Source organism: Papaver somniferum, unplaced genomic scaffold, assembly GCF_003573695.1.
Source record: "Papaver somniferum cultivar HN1 unplaced genomic scaffold, ASM357369v1 unplaced-scaffold_3, whole genome shotgun sequence".
In the NCBI taxonomy this organism is placed as follows: domain Eukaryota; kingdom Viridiplantae; phylum Streptophyta; class Magnoliopsida; order Ranunculales; family Papaveraceae; genus Papaver; species Papaver somniferum.
Window position 1 is genome coordinate 340,870 of NW_020641039.1, and position 26,192 is coordinate 367,061.

The 26,192-nt window shown below is 35.5% G+C and overlaps 3 protein-coding genes and 1 long non-coding RNA gene across 8 annotated transcripts; all 4 read right to left on the reverse strand.

The window, feature by feature from the left end:
* Positions 1-2,311: 2,311 nt before the first annotated feature.
* LOC113341557 (agamous-like MADS-box protein AGL21) lies at positions 2,312-2,908 on the reverse strand. The gene has a single exon (XM_026586386.1). The coding sequence runs from the start codon at positions 2,906-2,908 to the stop codon at positions 2,312-2,314; it is 597 nt and encodes a 198-aa protein (XP_026442171.1).
* Positions 2,909-4,838: 1,930 nt separating this feature from the next.
* LOC113341559 (agamous-like MADS-box protein AGL29) lies at positions 4,839-5,579 on the reverse strand. Its single transcript, XM_026586387.1, has 2 exons — positions 5,306-5,579; positions 4,839-5,209 (listed from the first exon to the last, which is right to left on the reverse strand). Exons 1-2 carry the CDS (start codon positions 5,577-5,579, stop codon positions 4,839-4,841), a joined length of 645 nt encoding a protein of 214 aa, XP_026442172.1.
* Positions 5,580-6,607: 1,028 nt separating this feature from the next.
* LOC113341540 lies at positions 6,608-12,070 on the reverse strand. Of its 5 annotated transcripts, none has more exons than XR_003355980.1 (10): positions 11,649-12,070; positions 11,144-11,194; positions 10,949-11,039; positions 10,777-10,841; positions 10,433-10,552; positions 9,615-9,712; positions 9,300-9,419; positions 8,602-8,717; positions 7,942-8,041; positions 6,608-7,646 (listed from the first exon to the last, which is right to left on the reverse strand). It is a non-coding gene; the product is annotated as an uncharacterized LOC113341540 (long non-coding RNA). The 5 variants fall into 5 exon arrangements; XR_003355979.1 differs by having other exon boundaries at positions 6,608-7,300; positions 7,487-8,041; XR_003355981.1 differs by having other exon boundaries at positions 6,608-8,041; positions 9,343-9,419.
* Positions 12,071-12,984: 914 nt separating this feature from the next.
* On the reverse strand, positions 12,985-14,252 carry LOC113341560 (vacuolar iron transporter homolog 4-like). The gene is made up of 2 exons (XM_026586388.1): positions 13,687-14,252; positions 12,985-13,105 (listed from the first exon to the last, which is right to left on the reverse strand). Exons 1-2 carry the CDS (start codon positions 14,250-14,252, stop codon positions 12,985-12,987), a joined length of 687 nt encoding a protein of 228 aa, XP_026442173.1.
* Positions 14,253-26,192: the final 11,940 nt, after the last annotated feature.

Here is a 26,192-nt window from a genome sequence, read left to right on the forward strand (position 1 = left end):
CGCCCATGGTCGCCCCTCCCGTGGTACACGATGCTGCAAGTGCAAACTGTGAGCTTAGCACGAGCCTAAATACATTTGACTTACTTCAGACAGACTTTGACTATTGACTCATCACTGAGACGGAGTTTCCTAACAAAAAATGCAAAATCCTCTTCTCTCAAATTATTTTCTTCAGCAGAAGCTTTGGTTGTTCCAGGATTTCATCCTCTTAGTTCAGATCTCAAATATCTCCCTTATCAAAACAATGGTTATCACTATCTCTGATTCACAATTCTCCAAAATCACTGTATTCAATAATCCTCCAAATGTATCTGGATTGATTTTGAACCGGTCATCATCATCATCATCACCCTCAGTTTTAGATCCAAAATAAGCCTTTTTTCATCATTGATGTCAATAATGGTAGTTTTAACAATGCCCCTTTTGAAACCCAAGCCTTCATGAATGACCCATTTATCCAACATAAATTGTGCAATCTTGGGGATTCAATGTTTGGATTCGGTACCGGTTTCGTTTCTTGTGTTAGTTTAGCATTTGATCCACTTAGATCACTTGACTTTAAAATTGTATGCATTTGGAGAATTGATATAGTGAATGTGATGATAGATTATTAGATTGAGATTTATTTTTCGGAATCAAGTTCTTGGAGACTGTGTGGAGAGGCACCTATTCTACTACGAGTATAACATTCCATTTTTCTGGTGTTTTCTTTTTGAAAAATTGCTTGAATTGATGGGGAAGAACTAAAAAGTTTGCCATTTTGTGCCTGATAAACAGTGATGCTGAAATGAAGTGGAAGCATGAGAATATTCTGTATTTTGGAGAGTGCAGGGGTCATATGTATTTTCTTCTAAGGGATAAGAATTTGCCAAATTGCTCTAGTATCTTTGAGATGGAGGTTGATTACAGAGGTTGAATACCAAAATACTGGGTAAATCTAGATGGGTTTGAAAATGATCATTTGCAGTATGTTATTGCAGATTATATGTACATACATATACCAGACAAGATTATATGTTATTATTATCTAAGGAAAAAGATCTTCACAGACGTTTGTGATTATGTGCTCGATGTCTGGAATGATTTCTGTTCAACAACATGGCAGCATGCTCATCATTATATCGAATCTGTTGCTAATGTTTGAGTATCCCAATTGATGTTTCAAATCTTCTCCGGTTTCTCTATTTGTGGAGGGTTCTTAATTGCTATCTGAAGCCCACATCAAGGCCTGTTCTTTTGTTTCTATACATGCTGTTCTTGTGGAGGGTTAGAGCCTCCGCTGTTGAACCAGGCACAACCAGGTTCTCTCTTTATTCTTTTCTTGTCGAATATTGTCTTTCGGGTCTTGGTGCAATTGTAAATTACACTTGATAAAGTAACCTATGGTGGCTTCTATCATAGCTTTGGTGCTTTTTTTTTGTGATAAAATTTATATCTAAGTTGATTTCTTTCTGATGCAGGTCCTGAAGCTACTGAAGATAATGCAGTGTTCCCAAAAGTTTTGTCACTTGCCCATGCACTTTCTCTTCTTGTGAGTTCTCAGCTTATTTTCGCTTATTGATGCTTCCTAGAATCACCATATTCAACAATGCAGTATATTGTGTTCTTTGCGGATGCGATAATTGGTAGTAGGATAAAACTTCCGATAATAATTTACTGCCACATGTTTGATTCAGAATCTAAATCAAGACTAAGCTAATATAAGGGAGCTTATTGTTTTACCTTTCTAAATTGACTTTTAAAAGAGGTTTGGAGGTTTTTTACTGTCTTTTTTTGGTAAGCTAGCATATTCACAACTATCATTCTAATTCGTTTTTCACGTGCACTATTACTTAAGGATGATAATGTTGAGGCCCAAGAAGAGATGCTGAAGTGGGCAACCTGATCGGTGGACCTGCTAGCTGGTACACATTTCAAATTTTGTTGCAGAATTCTGCCACTGCCATGCTTTGCATTATAACAGGCTTCGCAAGGAAGAGTTTTTAAAGCAGAATCCAGGTTACTTAGGTGTAATCATGGACATAGCTCTCATCAAAAACCAACTTACAAAGGTAGCACTGACCGGATGTTAGAAAGATAAAAAACCCAAGGTTATTCAAGTAATGAGGAACTATTTTAACAATACTTGCATTAACAGTAATGTTATTTTTCTATTTAAATTCAACTTACAGATGTAGTAATAAAGAAAAAAAAAATCAAATGAAAACTTCTAAAACAACAATATTACAATATCAATTCTGTGAGGGGGGGTGACTTTGACAAGGCTGGACGAGACGAAGACAATCCCATTGCAGGACGCCTATTCATTAATCTACCACCCAAGATTAAGACTAAGATCAAGATTAGGATGATCTTTGCAACATATCTTCCAAGCTTCATGCTTCTCAGTAATACTTGTTGCAGCATCTTCCACAATTCGGTCTTCTATAATTGTGTCGTTAATTGGTGAAGAGGAAGATGACAATGGCGACAATGCTGCTGCAGTAAGTTTCTCTTTTCTTGCAAACAGATTTCGTTTCAAATTTGCCAAAGACTCTCTGACAGATTTTAACTTTTCCACGGATTCAAGTTCTTCCATGTCTATATTATCCCACCAAAAGCTATCAGTACTCCCGTTCCCAACACCAGCCTTGTTTCTGCATTGCTGTATATTCTTGTTTTCTTGTATCTTATCTTTGGTTTGTTCTCGCAGGAACCGTTCAACCATATTACAAACACCTAGAGGAGAATTACTAAAGGTGAAAGCCCTTCCACCAGGAGAGAATACGATTATGCTGATATTAATATCTGCGAATAACCTGCATAGTTCAGCAGCTTTGCTCTGGATACCGCCTCTTCTTTTCGAAAAAGTTATCAGTCTCTTGGTTGGGTCATTGATCTTTTCTATATCTATCTTCATTCTCCCCATGATTCTTCAAAAAAGCTTGCTGTAACTTCTGTGAACTTTTTTTATAAAGTGGCAGAAAAGAGTGTTGGAGTATTGCAAGTGCGATTTAGCGTATTACTTTGATTCTGATGATGCCTGTAGCTTATAGCTACCTCTATTTATATGGATGCAATTAGGGACTTCTATTTTTTATTTATGAAACACTTGTTTCCGGATATATGGCGGTTTCCAAATTCGGATTTAAGTCGGTGTTTTCCGTTTAAAAGTTTCTTTCCATTATTGGGAAAAACGCTTGTTACCGGATTTATTTGGTTTCCTAATTTGAATAAGTCGGTGATTTTAAATTTGTATAGAAGTTTTTATTATAGCAAACAATTGTTGCCGTATTTTGTTTCTAAATTCGAATACAACTCGGTGGCCTTTAGGTTTTCAAATTTTTGAAAACAAAAAAGATTTGGGCTGGACTCGACGAAAGGAAGGTCTGGTGGGATGGGTTTATCCAGAAGGTTGGCCCATTATCGACGAAGTTTTCTTTTCTCTTTCACTTAGAAACCTGTTTTGAGGCATACTTTTGCATAAGTTCGGCTGAAAAGTTATCAGCCGAATCTAGGCAAAACATATGTTCAGCTAAAAATTTGAGTATGCCTCAAAAAGTTCCTGTATGCCTCAAAACAGGTCTCTTTACTTACTCTTTGTCTAAAGACTTGGCCTAGACAAATAAAGCTCTTGCGTTGAACGGTGAGGAAACGCTCGCTTCACATCGGTCAATACAAACCCGTTTTCAGTTTTGTAAAATGAAGGTTCTGGTAAGGAAACTTGACAACGCATGATTGGTTTAAAGAATACAAACTCAAAAAGGAAAACTTAGTTTACTATGATTGGAATTATATGGAAGTCCAAATTCAATCCGAAAATCGAGTACCTATCAGGGGCGGAGCCAGCCCATTGCAAGGGTGGGCAGTTGCACCCCCTGCCCAACTGGCTCCAAAGCCTAAAATAGGTCCAACAAGAATTTTTTTTATACATAAGCCCATTTTTGCTCTTTTGCACCCCTAAAAATATTTGTTGCACTCCATAGCAAATTTTGCACCCCCACCTCATAGTTTCTGGCTCCGCCCCTGGTACCTATTATATTAGATTCTTTTTTCAAAATAATAGTAAAAAATAAATCCGTATATATTTCCTATCTTTTTTCCATTTATTTAATGCATCGAGACGGGGCAGGATTACACCAAAATTTGAAATTAGAGTTTGAGTCCTAATACCATGGTCGACTTCCTTCACAATTGCAAAACTGGTTAAATCGGGCGGTTTGGTTTGGATCGCTCAATGCCCATTTGATGTGAGAAGAGTGTGTATGTGCGACTGAGTTGGTATAAATAGAGTACAATATTTATTTCTCCCCCAATTTGTTTTTCAGAGTCCCTAAATCGTTCTTCTTTTTCCCTAATTATTCAAATTCAATAGGAAATCGTGGATTTTCCTAGCAATTATTTCCTACTTTTCAATTTCGTCAATCTCAATCAGAAATTGTGTAATTTCCTTGCAATTATTTCCTAGAGAATTGATACGGTGCCACATGATACATTGGATTTTAAACATGAAATTATACAAACTAGAAGATTTTTTATTAATTTGCCAAACGTATAAATATTTTACTTGAAATCCCCTGGAACTACAAATTCCTCGGAATTATAATTTCCGCATTCAAACACCCCATAAATTTCTTCATAAAAACAATAAAAAAGAAAGTGCTAAGGTTGGCTTCTAATGATACACCTCATTATCTTTTTCATGTTACCATGAAGAAATTGAAGGTGTGTAATTCATATAATACATTCATAGAAATTGTCTTTTCTATTAAACTTGAGATTACATATGTAAATAAATAAAAAAAAAACATTAACAAAGAAGAAATATTGTACTTCCTTAGGGGTACAATATTACAATGTCAATTTTGTGAGGGGTCACTTTGACATTGTTTGACCATATGATGACCAATATCCCTTTTCAGGAAAGGGGGCTGCTCCTCAACCTTGTCGAACAATGACATAGTTTCCTTAAGCTGCCACCCAAGACTGAGATCAAGATCATGATGATCATCCCCACTAGTCTTCCTTGCCTCGTGATTTTCAGTAATACTTGTTTTGCAGTCTTCGTCGTCAGAGTCTTCAATTATGATCGAGTCTTCTATAGTGGAAGATGGAGATGGCGACAGCGACGAAGACGATGTAATGACTTTCTCTTTTCTTTCAGACAAATTTTGTTTCAATTTTGCCAATGATTCCCGCACATCCTTTAACTTTTCCACAGAATCCAGTTCTTACATGTCTATGTTTTCCCACCAAAAGCTATCATCAATATCACTCCCAACACCAGTCTTCTCCCTGCATTGATGAACATAAGTTGAATTCTTACCTTTGTGGCTGTGCACATTCTTGTTCTCTTGTTTCTTATCTTTTCTGTGTTCTTCGAGGAACGGTTGAACCATATAACAAACACCCATCGGAGAATTAGTAAAGGTGAAAGCCTTTCCACCTGGAGAGAATACGATTATGCAGACAATAATGTCTGCAAATAACTTGCAAAGTTTAGTAGCTTTCCTTTGGATACCGCCTCTTCTTTTCGAAAAAGCTACCATTCTCTTGTTTGTATTTACAATCTTTTCCATCTCAATCTTCCTTCTCCCCATGATTCTTGAAAGCTTACTGTAATTTGAAGATATTCTTGACAGCTTACTGTAATTTGAAGATTCGAATTGGAACAATTTAAGATGCAGAAGAATATTGGCGTATTGTTAATGCTAACTTGTGATTGAGTTTGATGATCTTGAGAATACCTCTGCGGCTATTTATATAGATGGATAGAGACAAGATATAATTGGAATTATCAGATATTCCTAAACTAAAGGGATTCTGTATTTACTGTTCATCAGTTTCTAAATCACTTGTTTCCGCGTTTAGGTCGATTTCCAAATTTGGAGAAAACTAAGTTTGGAAACCAAATCTATGTCGGTTTCTATTTCATGACCGTTTTGTGTTTTCTAAAAGTAAATTTGGGCCGGACGTGATGAATGCAGCTTCGGTGGGACGGGTTTGCCGTGCGCCAATTAACGGACCCATATCTATCTGCCAACTTGTCTGTTTCATTTTTGCCGTGCACAAAATTGGTTAAAAAGACCAAAATCAACAATTCCTGGGTAAAAACGACATTTAGATTTTTATACTGTTTAAATGTACAAAATTTTAAAAATAACCATGATCTAAACAGTTTCATCCTACCCATTTTCAAATATTTTTTCTTATTTTTAATTTACATTAGGATGCACCCGGTTTCATCCTTGCTATTTTTTAAGTTAAGTCAGGATGAATACAGTTTCATAATTACTATTTTTTTGGTGTCCATTTCACCCATACAAATTTTTACTCGTCCATTTGAACCATGTTTTAAATATACTAGATTTTGTGCCCGTGCTACGCCCGGGAAGCTTCGCAAACTTGGTTCACCAATTCAATCTACAACTACAAACTATAAATACAATCCATCACTGCCTTTCGCCCCGTTCTGCTTCGGCTTCGCCTCTCCCCGTTACGATTTGATTTGGTAAAGCTCGGCTTCGCCTCGCCCATTCCGATTTGATCCCAATGCATTAAACCATTTTTTTCTTTTAACAAACTTGGCATGTCATGAATTTTTAATTTGGTGCGGCTCAGAATTATGTATAAATAAAGTATCACAAAAGAATTACAAGTATTACATCCACGCTATATGTGGCTCTGAACATAAAAATGGCATAAATGACAACAAATACATTTAAGTTATAAGGATAACGACACATGTAATTGCATTTTTGAATTAAACTTAATATATAACCCCACAGTTCACAATTAGATCTATTACTTTCTTACTCTTCCATCACCGGCGGTTCATTTAGATCAAAATCAAGCACCACTTGATGACCACCTCCTGTATTAGCAGTTGTACAACTATTAGTAGTGATGAGCTACTTGATGGAGGACGAAGAGTGCTGTCCACCACTAATGTTAATGCTAAATCCATTGTGATGTGTCTTACATGTCCTTCAGGTGCTTGACCTGTTGGAAGTTTCTTCCCGCAAATGCTAAATCGATGTGTTTGCGCAACTTAGATTTTTGAATTATAATGGATCTTACTTTCTTAACCTGATCTCTGAATTTCATAGGTTCACTATGATGCTGCTCTTAAAAATTGTGGTTCTCATCCTCATCCTCTTACTCTTCAGCTTCTCTTGTTATTTATTAATCCACCTGCAACAACTTCTATATTTCTTCTGATTGATTTTGTCACTACTGTAGCTTGATCTATGACCACCCAATGCCTGGTTATATGGGAAAATACCTGAATCCCATTGCAATAGTAAACTCCATTTTGTTCCTGTCATAATTTGACGCCATCATCAACCACCCCCGCAGCTAATAAAGGTACAAAAAATAAATAGCACCACAACGGATCCGGGCGACAAATAACAGCTACACTAAAGCCTTTATATGTTATTGCTTGAGTGAGATCGTGAGAACATGGAAAAGAGGAAAGCATATGAATTATGAAATGCAAAATTACCTCAAAAAAGTATATATAAGAATTTTAATTAAGAAGAGAATTTTAGCAGATACCAACTCTCTCCGTCCATCCTTTTTCCTCAAAATCACTTTTGAAGTTATTGTGCCTCGAAGATGCTAAGACTGTATGTACATCACAACATTTCATGTAATACAAATTACTGAAACACAGAAAGTCAGAAAGTAATCACAGAACAGGCTCATTTAACATGCTTTCCAGGAATTACCCATCTCAAATCATATAACATAAGATGCAAATATTTTAGCGAAATATTAGAAAAGTCAACTATCTAAAGCTTCAATGTGAAGTTGGTTCTATCAAATTTCTCAGAGAAGAGTAAACTTAATACTTGCAGCTCGAGGAAGGCAAATACCATATTCTTGTCGAAATAAACTCATTGTCCCTGCTGGACATGTGTTTCCATATGATATACATTTTCTTATTGGAACACCTACCTATGTACCACAATCTGATGTCCCTCATGAGGCATCTCATTTACTAATACGACGTCAATAGTTGTCCCTTGACCTTCAATTGCCTTAACAACACAGTGCACTGCAGAATAGTCAGAACAAAGAAAAATTATATTATATAGGACTCCAAAATTTATATCAACTGGTATAAGTTTGATGCGTATGCCCGAGAAGATAGATAACAACCTCGAAAAATTGAAGATTATGTTTATTAATACAGTTAGTTTGCTTTGTTAGACTATTTTTCAATCAGTAAATTACCATTTCTTAGTCAATCTATTGCAAATTCTGAATCATTTATTTGCAACATCTTTAGCTGTTGGATATTATCAGATGAAGTAATAAATTAAAAATCACTATATTAACAACATTGAATTTGTGCATCATGGGGGAGACAACAGAAATGGCAACAAATAATCGGAAAATACAGCCCGTTATAAGCTCAGCAACTCTGGAAGAAGCAACACAGAGACAAACTACCCTATATTATTAGAGGACTTTGAGTTTCTGGACCAGGAAACAATGTTGCAGATGACCACGCTGAAAAGAATTGATTACTCAAGAAACTAACCTCTACATGTAGGGAACTTATGCATTGGTTCATTGTAAGTTGCAGGGACATTGATTACTCAAGAAACTAACCTCTACATGGAGGGAACTTATGCATTGGTTCATTGTATGTTGCAGAGACATGAGATTATGCATTGCCTGTCATTTGTAACTCTCCAGTTGACAGTTCAACTTCATCTATGTACAATCTGAGGAGAAGAGACATGAGATTCGGATAATAAGCACATGAACTGAAAAAACATCATTCTAATACTGAATCAGAAGAAATCTGAGATAAGGATCACACTTTAAACCAAGAAAGCCAATCAGTTATATATATCAGGCACCAATAGTAAGACTTCAAATGCAAATATTATTCTTTCTACATATATACTCTATGTTTTACTGAAGTTAAACTCCAAAAATTGGTAAAAGTTCAGACATTGACAACACAATTTAGAACTCAAAACAGGACCCTGTGTTGTTGGAACTGTTATGGACAAATGAAAATCCAATGAACTTATATTGGTTAAAAGGAGAACATGAACTGTATTAATATAATGAGAATCTGTTTGACTACCGTAATCGGAAGATAATTCTAAATCATTTTATGATTTGTTACCTCATCCTCTATGTATATAGTTTTTAGCTTTCGTACTATTTCATAAAAATGAACCGAAAAACAATCAGGACAAAACCCCAAAAAAAAATCCAGTGGCAGAAAAACGGGCATCAAACGAATAAACAATCAGGTTAATCTAGAAAAAAATTCCAAGGTCTAGAATTCTCACCAAGATGAATACATCTTGATTGTTGTAAGAGAGAAGGTTATACCCTGGATCAAGCATTGAAGTATGTGTTGATGTAAGAGTTAAATCCATTAACCCCAAAATCACACTTGATTGCATCACCTACAGATTTAAAGGAAAAAAAATTAACAATCAGTGCAAAAATAACAGAAAAAGCACGAAACTTTTAACCATACAAAAGTAATCAGATTCAAAAACCCTAAGCAAAATAAATTTCTAACCATATCCAAATAAAAACCCTAGTCACCTAAAAATATGCAACCCTTTGATTTTTCCATAGGTGTTTTTTTGATTCACCTTTACACAGGTAATCCGCAAAATCTCTAACCCCGCAGAGCAGTGATTTGAACTTCCAAATAGTGCGTTTTAGGAACCACCGTGTGAGTTTCGGTTCCCTGCAGTACAACAACTCCATCAGTTAAATCTAGCATGTTATGCGAAAACTGTGTAGAGACTTGCTAAGACAAAAATTATTAGCATCTAATTTTAAATATCAAAGTATAAAATGAAAGACAAAATTCACTCTCCCTTGCTAAGAGTATAAGAAAATGCGATGCAGGTAGATGACAACAAATTTATAAGTATGGTGCAAATTTACACCTAATCTCTACCATGTTTGCTACCACCGAAAATTCATAAAAATTATCTAAGAAGGTTAATCAATAAAATCAACTTATAAAAACAGTTTCTAAGGATTGTGCCTAAATATTTAGCTTTACTTACTGTAATAATACATAGTATGAAATTTTTTGCATAAGATAGCCGTTCATCGTAACGCTCAGATATTCAAATACAAAATTCCTCATGACCTAATTTGTTTTGCATAGGATTGCTATTTGCTTTTTGCTTCATTGGTCTGTAATTTTAAAATATTTGGCCTTATCTAATGTTATGTTTTCTGCCAAAAAAAATTACGCTGGACAAATGTAATCTTCACCGTAAGGATATGTGAGCAAATTTAATTTTGAGGTGTCCAGATCCTCAAAATTTGTAAATAAAATCTGTCAAGAGGATTTTATTATAGATGAAGATAATTGGTAAGGCTAGATCAGCCACCCGAAGCAGCACCACAACTACCCTTAGCCTTCCTGAATTTTAGCTTTTAGGATACCTACCTCAACATGTGATTTGTCATCTGGATATACCCCTCGACATATCGTCCATCTGAACCACTGTTGGCTTGCGTTAACCATGAAGACTGGGAAGGAATGCTAGTTACAATTTTTATGCTGGAACTGCAGCGGAAATATATAGAATAATTAGGAACAGCATATGCATCTCAATACGTGTGGAATACCATACGCATTCTGTACAGGTTGATCTTTGGAATGATAATAACCTAGCACCTAACAAAGTTAACCATATAGTAGTGAGTACATTCGCGCAAGATCAAGTATTGATCAAGTACAGAGTTACATGCTAGTGAAATTTGAATATTATAGATAAACCAAAGCCCTACCAAATTGTGAGTGCCAGAGATCGAAAATCCCTCCCAATCATGGATCATCTATTATAAAGTTCAAGCTTTTGCACAAATCCGCATCAAGAAGCCAAGCAAGCTTTTAATCACTCATTTAAATAATCAAGATTTGTACTTAGAAAGTATTCATCAATTAAAATCAAATAGTTACCTTTTATTGTGGCATTATGCCGACCACCACCGGAAATGGTTACGTAATTGCCTTTCTCCTCCATAGCCCCAATGACGCAATTGTCTTATATCTGAAATATAAAGAACACAAATGCATAAGGTAATCACAGGATACTAAAATTGATTAAGATTTAAATCATCGATAAGATTTAAAAAAAAAAAATCAAAATTTCACCTGTGTTTATGTTGTGAATTTCCCTTCTATGCTACCATAATTTTTTCGTACCTGCAAAATAAAACAAAAGGGTTAAGGTTTATATAATAAATTTACAAAAATATGCTAATCAAACAAAAACACTGGTTCAGGTTTTTCAACAAACATACATCAAATGTTTCATGGATCTCACAGTCCACATTTTAAAGATGGTATCAAAATAAGTAAAACCCTGACACATCAGGAATAGAAATCATATATAAACTGAATCAGTGATTTCAAAACCAAATCACTTGAATCAGGGGATAAACCTGTGAGGGAGACAAATCAACAACGGGAAGACAATAAACCCTAGTCTGCAAAACTGAAACAACCAAGTAAATAACGGAAAAGGAGCAAAGCCCAATTTTTGTTTCATGATTATGCTTCGCGCTAATAAGAACAGGATCTAAAACCCACAATCACTACTATGAAAATCAAAGAGAATGAATTTGTTTAAGATTATGATACTATAAAAGTATATCACCTAATTAGACCCTTTTTACAGATTCCCATCAAAGTATATCACCTGCGACAGAAAAACAAAAATAAATCAATAGTAATTCAAAAAAAACAGAGACAATCGAGAAGAAGAAAGGACGGAGAAGAAAAGAGACGCGAAGAATAAACCATCGCGATGGAGAAAGATTTTTTTTTTGGGTGAATAAAGGAGAAGAAGGAAGAATTTTTTTAGGTTTTATTTTCTCTCGATCTCCACGAAGAAAGCATATCCTACGCTTTGTTTTTAGGGTTTGTTTTTCTTTTTTTTTTTTATGTTTTATGAGTGAAACAGAAAAGGGTTTGGTATGAGTTTTTTTTCGTTTTATGTTTTGGGTTCGAAATTTGTGTGGGAGTTTCTCTTTTTTCTCTCCTTCGAGGAAAAGTGAAACGGATCAATTCCGTGAGAGGATGACGGTCACCGTTCAACATGAAACCTAAGGAACTTAGGATTTTAAAGGAGTTAGATTTGGACAAATCACCAATTTTCGGTTTTTTTATAACCCGATCATTATGTTTTTTAAAAAACAAGTTGTCACTGTTTTCTCCATGTAAAAAGCACATCCGCTGTCCATATGATTTTTTTTGGCGGATCTGGTGGCATTCTGTGTGCAAATCCACAATTTTCTATGGGTTTGTCATCGTCACTCCTTCTTTTTACGGTATATAGTATTGAGGTTGTTCAAAGCCATAGTCCACCAAGAATGATTAAAGCAAACATAGTTGTATCCACTTACCCCGATCGATGCAGTGAATTCAATAACTCTGAATTGCTTGTTTGACTTGAATCAACAATCCTTCTAAACCAACATCAAACCTAAACATTAACACTGCACTAATGTCATTGGCCATGCGGATAATGGATGGTGAGTTCCATCAACTTTAATCCCAAATGAATGTGCCGATTTGGGAGTGTCTAGAAATTTATTGTTGAGTCGATCATTTTACTTCAGCTAGCACAAGAAGTGCCCATAGTAATTCACATGGTTAACAAATCTCTGAGAACATTTAAATTGCACGTAAACAAATAATTACTTGTATTCTTGAACTAGCACATCGTACTTTTCAAGAGATCAACACAGTCTAATCGGAAGATTTGTTTTTAAGTCATCTCAGTATTCAAAATACAGTTTTGGAAGGATAATTCAAATTATGATTTCACTATTGCAAATTGAACACATCCTTAACCAACTTAGATAGCTAGATTTCCAGTTGAATACAAAGAAGAACCTTACAAGTAAACTGAAAAAAAAAAAAAAAAAAAAAAGGAAAATGACAGTAATATGCCGCGGAGTGCAGATTACCAGTTGTGAAGCGCGCACAAATCAAATTCCACTCATTCCAACCAACTTTGTCAATCCAAATGTTATAGCCATGGCAATCAATCCTCCAACAAATACCCTCAAGGAAGATTTCAACAAAGGTGCTTTTCCTAAGACAGCCCCTTTAGAGCGTCCAGAGTGGTGCGAGTATAACCAAAGACCAAAGATTAAAAAAAAGACCAAATTTGAGTTTAGTCCGTCATGTGGCGTAGTGGGAAAAGAGTATATTTGGTCACGCGTTGATAAAGCTTACGCCTGGAATCAGGCGTTGATAAAGATAACGCCTGACATGGGGCGTTTGTAAAGATTCCGCCCGATATATTCAAAAAAAAAAAAAAATGGAGCGTTGATAAAGTTAACACCCCAAGCAAAATTTTGAAAACTTTGTGAGTAAAGATCATGACTATATCAACGTCCCAAGAGAGGCGTTAACATTATGTACGCCTAGGTGCCCGGCGTTAACTTTACGTACTCCCCATCCAGGCGGACATTATACCAACGCCCCATCCAGGCGGACATTATACCAACGCCCGTCGGGTATGCGGACATTATATAAACGCCCGACTATATTTGGGTTTGGTCTTGATCGCCGACCAAATTTGGTCTGGGTTTTACTCTTTGATCAAATTTTGATCGATGGTCCGTCCCACTACGTCAGCCCACTCGACTAAAAATTTGGGTTTAGTCGTCCACTGCAGTTGCTCTAACATTCCAAACACCAACAAGGCCAAACTCGTGGCTACTACTACCACTCCCAACCTAAGCTTATGATCTTTTATAAAGGCCGCTGCTAATATTGGTACAATAGCACCGATGGAAAATGCAATTGCTGATGCCCCAGCTGCTTGAAATGGGTTTGGCAACTTTTCCTTCTCACCATCACTATTCTCTTCCTCATTTTTTCTTGCAAGATTATCGCGTTTTATTTGCGCTACCTCTATGTCGAGTTGCGAATAAACTGAAACGAATTCTCCTATAGCCATACTACATGCCCCGGCTATCAAACCGGCAAAGCCAGTAAGAATCATAAACTTCACATCTTCTTTAACAGCTCCTACTCCCATCATCAATGAAGCGGTTGAAACTAAGTCATCATTGGCTCCAAGAACAGCAGCTCGCAGCCACTGTGACCTTTGAGAGTAGTCAAACTGGTCGTCTTGTTCCTGGTTCATTTCTTCAATAGTTTTTGGACGTTCGATATCGATAGTGGATGTGTTTGGCCTAGCAACTGCTAGATGAGTTGATGGTTCATAAGTTTGATTAGCAGCCATTGGAGGATAGAAAGGAAATTAACAATTGTGTAGTAGAAGTACAAAGAATAAAGAAGAAGAGCACTGATGAATGGGGAGAGTTGTGGAAGAGGATATGAGGGAGTGTGGTAGACACACGCATCCAGAAGGGTATTTATAATGATAAAGCGAGATGACTCGTCAGGTTTCAATGGTAACGGACACGTAGAAATGCATATATACATGTTCATTGCGTTTGAAATTAAACAATCTGGAGTGTAAGTTATTAATAATTAAAGCCTGTTTTTCAAATATCTCGACCGGTATTATCCATGAAGTATATATTCGTGGTAAACTTTAGTTGTTAAAAAGCTCAACGAGTCACCCATACATCCTTGATGAACAGAGTCCTGCTATTCTATGATAATAAGTGGAGGTTGTTTTCCAAGTTATATAGGCACTGTATGGAAGAAGCAAAAGATGGTGGTTGTAAGCTCAGGTTACAAATTAAGGATCATGTGTTGGAGTATGGAGATGAAGGTTGGAATTGAAGATGATAGCTCTACAGTAATTGCAAGGGATTTACAAGTATAGTACCAGGAACTGGTGGTGTTTATATATGCAGGTATATGCAAATGGGGTTGTGCAGGCATGAAATGAAGCTGGTGTTGCTGTGAAGTTGAGAAGGAGATTATGAAGTTGCTACTATTAATGGCCATTGGTCAAGGAGGAAGCTGAGAAGCAGCATCTAGTTATGGAGATTGTAGGGAATTACAGGAGTATCAAAGTGTTGGTGGTGGCTGTGCGCAAGAGGTGTTGCTTCCAGTTAACTGCTGTGTGATTGAATGGGTGTGTATGATGAATTGCAGTTGAACTGGAACAGTGGTAATGAAATGGTTCGAGTTTTTGAATGTGCAGCCGTGAATTAGCAGATGGGTTCGATTTCAGTGGATGGAGAAAGAATAGTTGGTGTTGTGCTGCCTGCCATGGACTAGGTGATTATGAAGAGGCAGATGCCGTGAATCAGATGGGGGTTTAGGAATTAAAGTCCTATTGGTGGAGGTTAAAGATGTTGTGTGTGTGTGGAGGTTATGGATGTGCTCAGTCCTTGTAATGTAAGGAGTATGTGCTGGTAAGAGGATGATCTGTGGATGGGAGATGTTTTTTTTTGGTGCGGATGCAATGGTTTAGTTGAGTCGCAGAGATGGAGCTGGTACGAATTGAAGCTGCAGCTGGTTTTTGTGCTTGAAGGGGTTAGAAGAGATTACAACCATCAATTCTTAAGGCTGGAAGAGCGAAAATGAATGAGTAGATGTATGTTAGGAATTTTGCAGAGAAGATAAGCCTGAAACAATCCTGAAAATTGGAATCGGTTGAAATACAGATAAAACTTTGTTGGAAACTGATTCAGCCAAGTCATCCGAGTTAGACAACTTACTCTGTAACTGACTCAGCTCCCTGTTCCGTTCAAGATGACGACGACTCATGAAGACCGTTAGTCAAGTCCAGTTGCCGGCGGCAGAATTCAGGCGACCATCGATGAGATTGCCGGTCGGATTCCGGCTAGTGGCACCAGTTTTCCGGCGAACGCTTTTGGACAAAATTTTCAATGGGTTATATTCTCACACACATGGGCTTGGTGGACTAGTGGATGGACTTGGACTTTTGAAGATTGTGAAAGCTTAACCTGATTTTGGAAGAGTATCATTTTGGAATTTGAGGACTGTAAAGAAAAAGAGAAACTCAAGTCTATGATTACGATCTTGTCTTTTACTTTTATTCTAGGGTTTAGAAACATGATAGGTTTTCTCCTCCTTCTTGTTATGAACTCCATTGTATGTCTACTTGATTTTCTTTTGGTTAAGGAATAAGTTGGATTTCCAAACATGGTTTGTGTTGAATAATTTAGTTTTGTCTCCATACTTTATCGTTTATGATTCATCGTAGATATTGTTATATGATATGGATTCTTGGTTGGTCGAGTCTAGAATCGATTGAGTTTATATTCATCTTTATAGTTAGATTAGAGTTTATTATATGTAAAAGTGATAAATTTCTGATTGCAAGTAGCATAATTATATTAAAAATGTTAAGTGATACATCCTAGTAGTCACATATGGATCATAACCTTTGTTAATCGGATTAGTCACTACAAAATAGAAGGCCTCTTGGGACGGCCAAAAAGCGTCCCAAGAAGCCCTAAAACCGTCCCAAGAAGTATTTGTGACGGTTTTGTGTCCGTCCCCTATTCTACCGTCACTAATACTTTTTTGTCATACTTTCTTTTAGGGACGGCCTAAAAATATCCTTAAATTAATTATCCCGTGACCTATAGGGACGGTCAGACCATGAACGTCCCAAATAACCATCTCTAGGGATGGTTTTGAAAACATGGCCGTCCCTAGAAGCCACCTGTTTTGTAGTGAGTGCTTTTACACGTTCGATTGATTTGATTGGCCTGATTTCATATAACTTAATGCATCTGGGGAATCAAACTTGATTAGTGCGCTTTCCACGTTAGGTTGTTCTTTTAGATAGAACTCATACTCGCATCTTTTAATGTGTTTGTTGATGACAAGAGGAAATTAGCGGGATATTCTTGCGATCAAGGTATCCTAGGGATTTTGATTAAGTTGAGATTAAATATCAATTTTAATTATTGTTTAGAATACATGTTTGTGAATGAAAACTAATCCTTGACCAATATCTTCACATCTTTGATTTGATTTTTTTTTTTTACTCGCTTTTATTTTAGTTTTAATTATATAAAAATCAGAAAATTCCCCCCGATTCTTTATAAGAAGTCGAAACATTCCCTAGTCCTCTCTGTCGGAACGATCCTCTTTTTCCATTGCTTCATTATATATTTGAGTAGTGAGAAAGTGTATTTATTTTTGACGTGTTACGACAACGATCACATATCTTTACAGTGTGTGACAGTCATGTTCTAGAGTTTACTTTGTTATTTCAACTATCGCTTATGTTAAGTTGAGCACTCTTCTTATGTCTAAGAACCTTGCTTCATCCACTCTTATGAGTAAGTTTGTTCCAAGTGATCAAGATTCCCTAGATTTATCTTCTTTTGAGAAATATAATCTTGGTAACATCTTTGGTGGTCTTGGTGAAAGTTTTGACACTCTTAATAGGGTCTTTTATGCTAACATCCATGATATTGATCTTTGAAAATTTGTCTTCATGTCTATGATTAATAGAAAAAAGATTCAAGTTGATAGAGAGTTTATTTCAAAGATTACCAATATTCCCATGGGTAATTTTTTCTTTCCTAGACCAAAAGAAGAAAAGCCTTCTTGTGAAACCATTTCTTATGGACCTTGTCGTAAGAATTTTGATTGGATAGAAGGAAAGTTTCTTACCCAAGATCTTAGTATCACTTTAAGGATCTTTGGAAAACTTGGCATTTCTAATCTTTGTCCCTCCATGGTTGAAAATTCCCGTTGGAGTCGTGAGTTTTCCGAGTTGGTCTTTTTTCCCAAGGTCTTGATATTTGCAGATTAATTATTTTTCAAATGGTCTCAATGGCGTCATCCAACAAGAAGTTAGGCTTTCCATGCTTAATTGGGCAAATTTGTCGTGAATACTCCATAGTGTTGGAATTGTAAGTTAAAATTATTATTTGAATTAAAATTATTTTTCAAGATTTAAACTCCAAGAGATGTGTTTGGGTTAAGCCTTTTCACCATTAGACACCTAGTCATGAATATGTGTTATATAGAGTCAACATTGGCCATGATGAGTCATCTATTGGTGAAAAGACACCTTGTAGAGTCACCATTCACTCTGTATAAACTCATCTCTTAATTTTCTTTTGTATGGATTTTTTATAAGTTTTTGAGAAGTAGAAAACAAATTTTGATGTCAAGAGTCAGAGTCATTTAAGAGCACAGTAATCGCCAACCTTCGCGGGCCTAATAGTATTGTAGTGCTACTTACTATAAGGCGTTATCGTTGTATCTTGGAAGGCGACATCCTTAGAACCGTGAGCACTGTATGCGGGGGTGAATTGTCTTTAAGGATAGAGGATTACCTCGCCTCGATCAACCAATCCGATAAGTCTTTCTCTCTTCTTGTTAGTATTTTGTTTGTCGCGTGATTATGATTTCCGAGAAACCAAAACTGCACGTATTTTCCAACACATAGCTCCCATTGGAAACTATATTGGAACTCCTAAACTTGTTCGTCCAAGTATTATCAAACGTATGAAGACGAATCACTACAAGAGAAAAAGATGTGATACCCTTGACGGTTCTTGTGATCTTACTACTTTGTGTCTTCTGCAACAAATTCACAAGGATGTTTGTAAGGTAAAGTCCAGGGTGAAATGTGTGAAAGAACAATTATTTGTGATCGATACAAATTTTCCCGAAATCAAGGAAGAAATGGATAAAGTTCAAGCTTCTTGGATAGATTCTGACGATGATGATGAAGATGATGCTTAGATCCTTCATTTATAGTCTTAATGTCTAGGAAACTTCGTATGAGAATTTATTCATGTTTATGAAGGATAACTAGGATTTGGTATAACAATTATTGTGATTACACATAGCTATTTCCAACGATTTTCATCTTGCAATGTTTTTAAATTTATTTATTTAAATTCTAAATTATTTGGAAGATGATTTTGCAATATTTAATCTTATTGGTTTTATATATTGCAAATGTTTACGTTCGTGAACTTTGCTTATCTCATATGCTCAAAAATTAAGTTTATTATGTCTTTATGCAAATATTGATAAAAGATAGAATGAACTTGTAGAGAAAATTATGCAAGATGTTTCCCTGATCCACTTTATGTGAAAGTACTGTATTTACTACGTAATTTTTCTTATGTTGAGTGCTCTTCGATTAAATTAATCATTAAGATCTTCTTGTGGTTAATTATTCGAGTTTAATGGATACAAATCCATGTGATTTGTTAGTGTCCAAAGAAATCCTTATTTTCTCGTAAAAGTAAGGTCATTCATGTTGTTCTCTTGGGAATGACATCATATGAGGGAGAGTTCTTAACGGAACTTGTGCTTAATTGTCATATCTTTGTGGGGAGAGAGGTTGTGGAATTTTGTAGCAGTTATCTTGTATCTTTATAAACTCCTTGATGAATACACTAAGTTTCGACTATGTGAAATCATCAAAACAAAGTTAATATGTTCTTTTTTAATCATGAATAATCTTTTGGCTTAATTGGTCATTGGCAGCTTAGCGCAATAGCAAAGTACTTTCAGAAATTCGTATTTCTAGCAAAGAACGATACAATATTCATTGTTTTAATGTCAACGTACATCTTCGCCGCATAACACTTGCAAACAACGGTACAATTACACCTTTAAAAGAATATTAAAGTAAAAATTAAACAATTATGCCATAATTACATGCAGAGTGTCATTTACTTTTTGCCGCTGGATACTGCAACGTCGTTCTTGATTTTATTGCATATCATGTCTACAATGAGTACAATTAGTCTTTCGTTTCCTCCACTCCCCAATGCATCTTGATTTATATAAGTAAAAACACCAAAACATCGATTTTACCAAACAATCAAAAATTACACCTAACTCGCTAAGTTGAGTCAATTAGTTCCTTGATGACTCACCGAGTCAACCAATGTGATTGAGTACTATAAGAGGATGTGTTAATTAATGTCATTAGTTGTTTGGCCCTGTGTTCCGGTACTAATTGTTGATGAATTTGGATCGCTGTCAAAAAAAAATGTTTTCTCTCTTTCTTCTTTAATGTTCGCCTATTTTTTTAATTACTTTCTTATAGACTACAATCTACCAAGTTAAAAAAAAGAAAAGAAGTGTCAAGCAAAATCTTGACGTACAGATTTCTCTGAGCTCTCGGATGAAAGAGATTATAAGAAGCTATTTAAATCAAACAAAACTAAAGTAATTAAGCGATTGATTAAAAACGGTTCCAGTTTCACCAACTTCCTCTGGAAATATAATACAATAATTAATTTCTTGAAAAGTCTTTAGTGGATGGAGTTTTTGGAAAGCCTTTGGTGGAAAAAAACATTCTTTTTGATTTCTATTTAGAAATTATCAAAAGGCAGAAGGAAGGGTGTTCCTCTATATACCCCAAAAACTACTTGTGTTACCTTTTATTCTCATACTCATAAAATTTATAAGTATGACAAATTCATATACCCACAAACATAAAATTATTTTCTCATCGTTGGAACCCTTTAACTCCACAACAATGTCTTTTTATTTGAATCTAATATTAATGTATAAGTACATTTTCCTTTTGTTCGAAAATTATAATCATCCAAAATTCAAAGAATATAAACAACCATAAGTATTCAATCGATGTATAATAAATGTATACAATCAACAAAAATATTATATATGTATCAAAGGTCCGATTTTTTTTATTATATGAAATAGTTATGTTCCCGAGATTTAGGTTTATATAAATTACCAAGAATATCAATATATTTTACGGGGAATATCAAGGGTTAAACAATAAAAAATAAAGAAAAATTAATCTTGATTTTCAAAAACAAAAAGAAAGATAAACCCTCGGACTACTTGAATAGATGAACAAAGATGTTCAACGAAGTAAATCGATAAAAATTACAAATGTTCAATTAATGATATCTCTATTTTACATTGTACATGCATCCCTTCTTAGTTGTGAATTCTTTACGCGCATCGCTGAAAGTTTAGTTTGACATTTGCAAAGTTTCGATTTAACAATGTAATTTAATATTGAAAGTCCATATTTTGGCTCTTAGATTAGTCCTAGGAAATACCATATCTTATAGCTACGATTAAATAAAGAAAGAAGATATAAATAAAAATTTTCATTATCAACAAATAAATCTTCCTAGTTCTTTGATTTTCCAATATCATATTCCATAATATGTTTGATATTATTTTAATTATTCAGTTCTAGAAAGATTTGGATACAATTGATACATATAATTTAAAGTTTAAATAAAAAATTATTAACTTAACGATTCGTAAGTTTTCCAATTTTACTTTCTTTTATGTTTAACGGTTTTCCGTACCCATTTGATATCTTCTATATCCTTGATGACGTTTCTTGGTATTTGCATAACCGCTTCAAATACTTATCAAGGGATTCTTTCCGGAGTAACGTGATAATGGTGGTTTGTGCTTATTACTCACTTTTGGGACCTTTCCATCTTAATGAAGAATATTGTAAAGAACAACACAGATTCTCCAAATTAATATGGTAGAGTGTTTATTCAAAGGTTATCTCTGAAGTATATATCAATTTCTTTTTTAAATTCAAGTATTTAACACGTTTGATGTATTAAAATTCACTTATTATTGTGATACAAGGAATAAAAATCTCTTAACTGTTGGAGATAACTTTTTAGAAATAGGTCTTAAATTTACTCTCCGGATAGGCCCCATAAATAAAAAGACCAAATAACAAATCCACATAGGAGTTTTTGCACCTTCAGTTGAAGATGTTCTTATAAAAAGTAAAAATCCAAGTGAGAAGGTGGACCCTACTTATATTATTTTCCCTCGGATCCGCCACGGATGCCAACTATAATGACTAGAGGAAAGCTTACTCGCTTAGCAACAACTTTCTAGAATTCGGAGGATTAGGTGTGGTGCTCAAAAGAGCAAGATCGGTCATTTAGATCTGCATCTTTCACTTCGACATACACCCCCTGGCTACGCAATATCTATGTTATAGTAAATAATCACCTCCCCGTTTATAAATTGCAATGGAGAATCATTATTGGTGACATAAAAGTTACTGAAATACGGTAAGAATGGTAAACACACCAAGAACTAATACTTTGTTGCGCTAAAACCCTGCGGAAGCGATTTGCACAACTTTACAATTGTATTCTAAATATTTCAAAGAACACAAACTAGAAAATAAAAAAGAGACGAGAATTTAACGAGGCTAAATCCTCGGGAAAAATAAGAGATTTATATATTATCGTTTAGGTGAAAACATATAAACCCTAAAGAAAAAGAAGAATTTTTGATGTGATTTTGTTGAAATTTTGAATAGAAATATGAGTTAGTTAGTGTCAATGGGTGTGTCTACTCACTTAAACCTTTTCAATATGTTGTGTATTATCCCAAGGGATGTGACTCTCCACTAAGGGTTGTGACTCTTCATGAAAGGATTTCTCCAAGAGTCACTTCTAAACCTATATAAACCCCACACATTCTCCATTGCAAAATATGTGTTTTTAGAGTCATAAAACTAGTACTAGAAGTTTAAGAGTTTGCATTTGTCTTCAAGAGTTAAAAAAGAGTTTGTGCTACATCTATTCGCGTTCTCTGTTCGGTGTTATCGAAGTGCTGCGAAAAACATCGAGGTATTATTGAATGTTGGAGACATATGCTGCTAAACCTGTAATATCATTATATACAGGGCATCAAATGTCTTAAACAAAGAGATTACTCGCCTCAATACACCCAAGTAAATTTGTTTAAGTTTTGTAATTGATCATCTCTTTATATCCTTCTTTTCTTATTTTGTTGTTGGTATTACGAAACGTAATACATGTTACAAAGAGTTGTAACTGATCGGTGGATAGTACAGGAGTAGTATTATTCGAGAATCGGTAACGAAGATATTACTTCCAACATATTTTCTTGATTCTCTAATAGGCTATTTATATACACAAAGGGTATAATGCTTAACCTCCAAATATATGATTCCTAAACTTTTGGAATAAGTAAACATATAAGAGTTATCATAACTCTTTTGGTGACCGACTGATTCTGGTTATCCAAAAATCATCTCCACCGACCTAGGATATAGTTAACACCATGTTTTGGAGTTCAACACGGTTTTGAACTCTCACAAAACTCTTTTCCTACAATCCCGCCAGCGTCCAACATATTCAACTATGGTAAAACAGTTTGACATGTGGGAACTCAGGAGCCGAGCCTGTAATCTTGCTATGTCAGACAAACTTTTTTAGGTGAACTATAATTTTGGGCATACCAAAATCTTCCAAGGCATACTGAATGAAGACAAAAAAGGTTGTGAAATAGCAAAATCAGATAACCCCTTAACCCAAATTTTTTTTAATGGCAAATCTGCCCTTTACGTATTAGTGTTAATAATCCTGATTAGTGATTAAATATTTTGTTTAGTGATTAAAATAATTTTCAGAATTATAAGAGTTGTTTAGATGAAAAATTTGAGGAAAAAAAATCAAAGTTTTGGTTTGGTTAAGAAGGAGAGAAAGAGAAGGAGAAAGTGAGAAAATTCTAATTCTTGATTCAATGGAGGATGAGGAGGGTCATCATTCATCTAAAAAACCTAGGAAAATACATATCAACTACAACAATGATCCAGAAATGGCTGATTTCTTAGATTATGATAATGATTTTACACCCACTCAAACTCAAGCTCAAACTCAAACACAAACTCAAGATGATGATTTTTATGAGCCAAATCCTGATGATGAAGACATTGATGAGGAACCCAATGCTTCTAATACACATGTACACTTATATCCTATACTTAATCTCACTTCTATAGCTCTCAATTATCAAAATTTAGGTTTTCTGAATCATGGTTCGGCGAAACAGGTTGAGGTTCGGCTCACATCTATGAACCGAATCTACCAATTGATGAACGGTTCGGCTTACTGAATCTGTTTACTGCATGCGCCGAACCTATAATTTCCAATTCCAACCCTTTTGCTAGACACTAGTTCGGCTTATATGAAAGTTTCATAGTAAGCCGAACAACATCCTGAATAGCCCGGAATAGAATCATTACTAATTCGGCTTACATATCCAAAATCGAATGTGCCGAACATAATTTTTTAATTTCTGGGATGAAATATTGTTACTGGTTCGTCACATATGGAGAATATCGTATCAGACGAAACCTCTTATGTTCAAGGTTCGGCACATAATATGATTATCGTCTGAGCCGAACATGAATTTGTTAATTTTTGGGTTAAAATATTGTTCGTGGTTCGGCACATATTGAGGATATCGTATAAGCCTAAACCTGTAAACGTTTATAGTTCGGCACATAATGTGATTATCGAATGCGCCGAACCTTGTTATTATATTCCCTTTCTAGTGTTTAACCTTGTGATATTCTTTGTAGATCGTGCTTGGACCCATGGAAAATCAACCTGATCCAGTAGACATAATTCACGAGGATACGAAGGATCACTAAAACATGAAATTGAGGAACATCAACCTGATCGTGCTTGAGGAACACCAATACTGGGTTACACCAATAATGATTTTTAAGGCTCGGCTTATAACTCAAATTATAGAAAAAGCCGAACCTGATCGTGTTGGTCCAGCAGGTAAGCGAGCGTAGCCGTTCCCCAAGAAAACTTGTTACAAGTTTCAAGATTCTTTACCAATTGGAGATAATTAGCATTTACCTTGTTTCCGGTAGTGTCGGGAAAGATGTCTCTACCAAGAGTATAAAGCAAGTAGGCAGTTCCGGTTTGCTTCACTTTGACGGGATCCATTATCAACAAACCTTGTGTGACTCTTGACTTTGTGTTCTCAAACTCCTTTTTCAAGTTAGTCAACTTGATCTTCTTATTCTTCTTATTTCTGCCGCCTGGTATGCAAACGGTATCGACATCTTTAACTGATCGACAAAACTCCAACTCAATTTTCTGTGAACCCCAACCAAGGAATTCCAGGTACAAATTTTATAGCTCATCCCAACTCATGTCATAAAAACCAGCATCCACACTTACACCCCTTGCTTTAAGGCCTGTAATTTTACTAGCCTCATCAGGAGTGATTGCCATCTCTCTAAAAGGTAATTGAAATGTGTAAGTTTCTGGACAAAAGCGCTCGGTAAATGCAGAGGCCGACACACTATCATATTACTTATGTCCATAATTTATGATAGGCCATAAAGCACTGCGTTGTACGTAAGCAATCACCTCAGGAACCTCTTCATCAAGACTCCATTCCGCTGCGCTCTGGTGTCTCAATACTCGGAATGCACGATTGTGATCAGGAGTCTCATAAATTTTCTTCGCCCAAGAATCGGCATAACCAATCAACACATTTCCTCCATCTTCCGGAAGACCATGAGGCAAACCATCTGATCGAGGTGTAATTACGTCATCTTCATCAGGAATGTGTAAACCAGTGATCCGTCGATCATCATCGTCCTTCTCTTTCTCGGGTTCTGCCACCTTCTTACCTTTCTTGTCTTTCTTGGGTTTTCCTTGGGGTTGTGTTTCTTGATGAACTTCTTGATTATCATCAACTTCTTCATCTTCAGCCATTCCTTCTTCTTGTCTTTCAATTCTTACTTGTTCAACTTCTTCTTCTAAAATTCCTCCTCTACCTCCCGCTCCCAATTTTTTCTTACCTCCTCCTCTAGGATCAGGAGTTTTAGAAGTAGAAGGTGTTACCTCCATCTTCTTCCTTTTTGTAGCTGCATTGGTCCTGACACAAGTATGAAAGTTATAAGACTAATTCGAACAACAAAGAGATTTGGAAAGCCAAAAACTTGTAAGAAAATAAGAAGGCTCGGCTTACCCGAAATAACACATATGAGCCGAATCATGTATTGAAATTTTTATTATCTTACACAGAGAGTGGATCGGCTCATACCACAAAACAATTATAAGCCGATCCTATATATTCGGCTCACAACCGATACCGTCGAATAAGCCGAGTCTATGATTATGAACTCAAACATGTATTCGGCGCAACATGATATCATATAAATAAGCCGATCCTATACACTTGTAAAATTTATGAAATTTTAACAATGATATTCGGCGCAACCCTAATACTATCGAATAAGCCGAATCTAGACTTATGAATTGAAACCTTTATTCTGCGCAAAACTAATACAACCATACAAGCCGATCCTAAGCACATGCAAAAATTCTGAAATTCAAACAACAATTATTCGTCACAAAATTAATACTACCATACAAGCCGATCCTACGCACATGCAAAATTTCTAAAATTCACAAAACATATTCGGCACAAAACTAACACC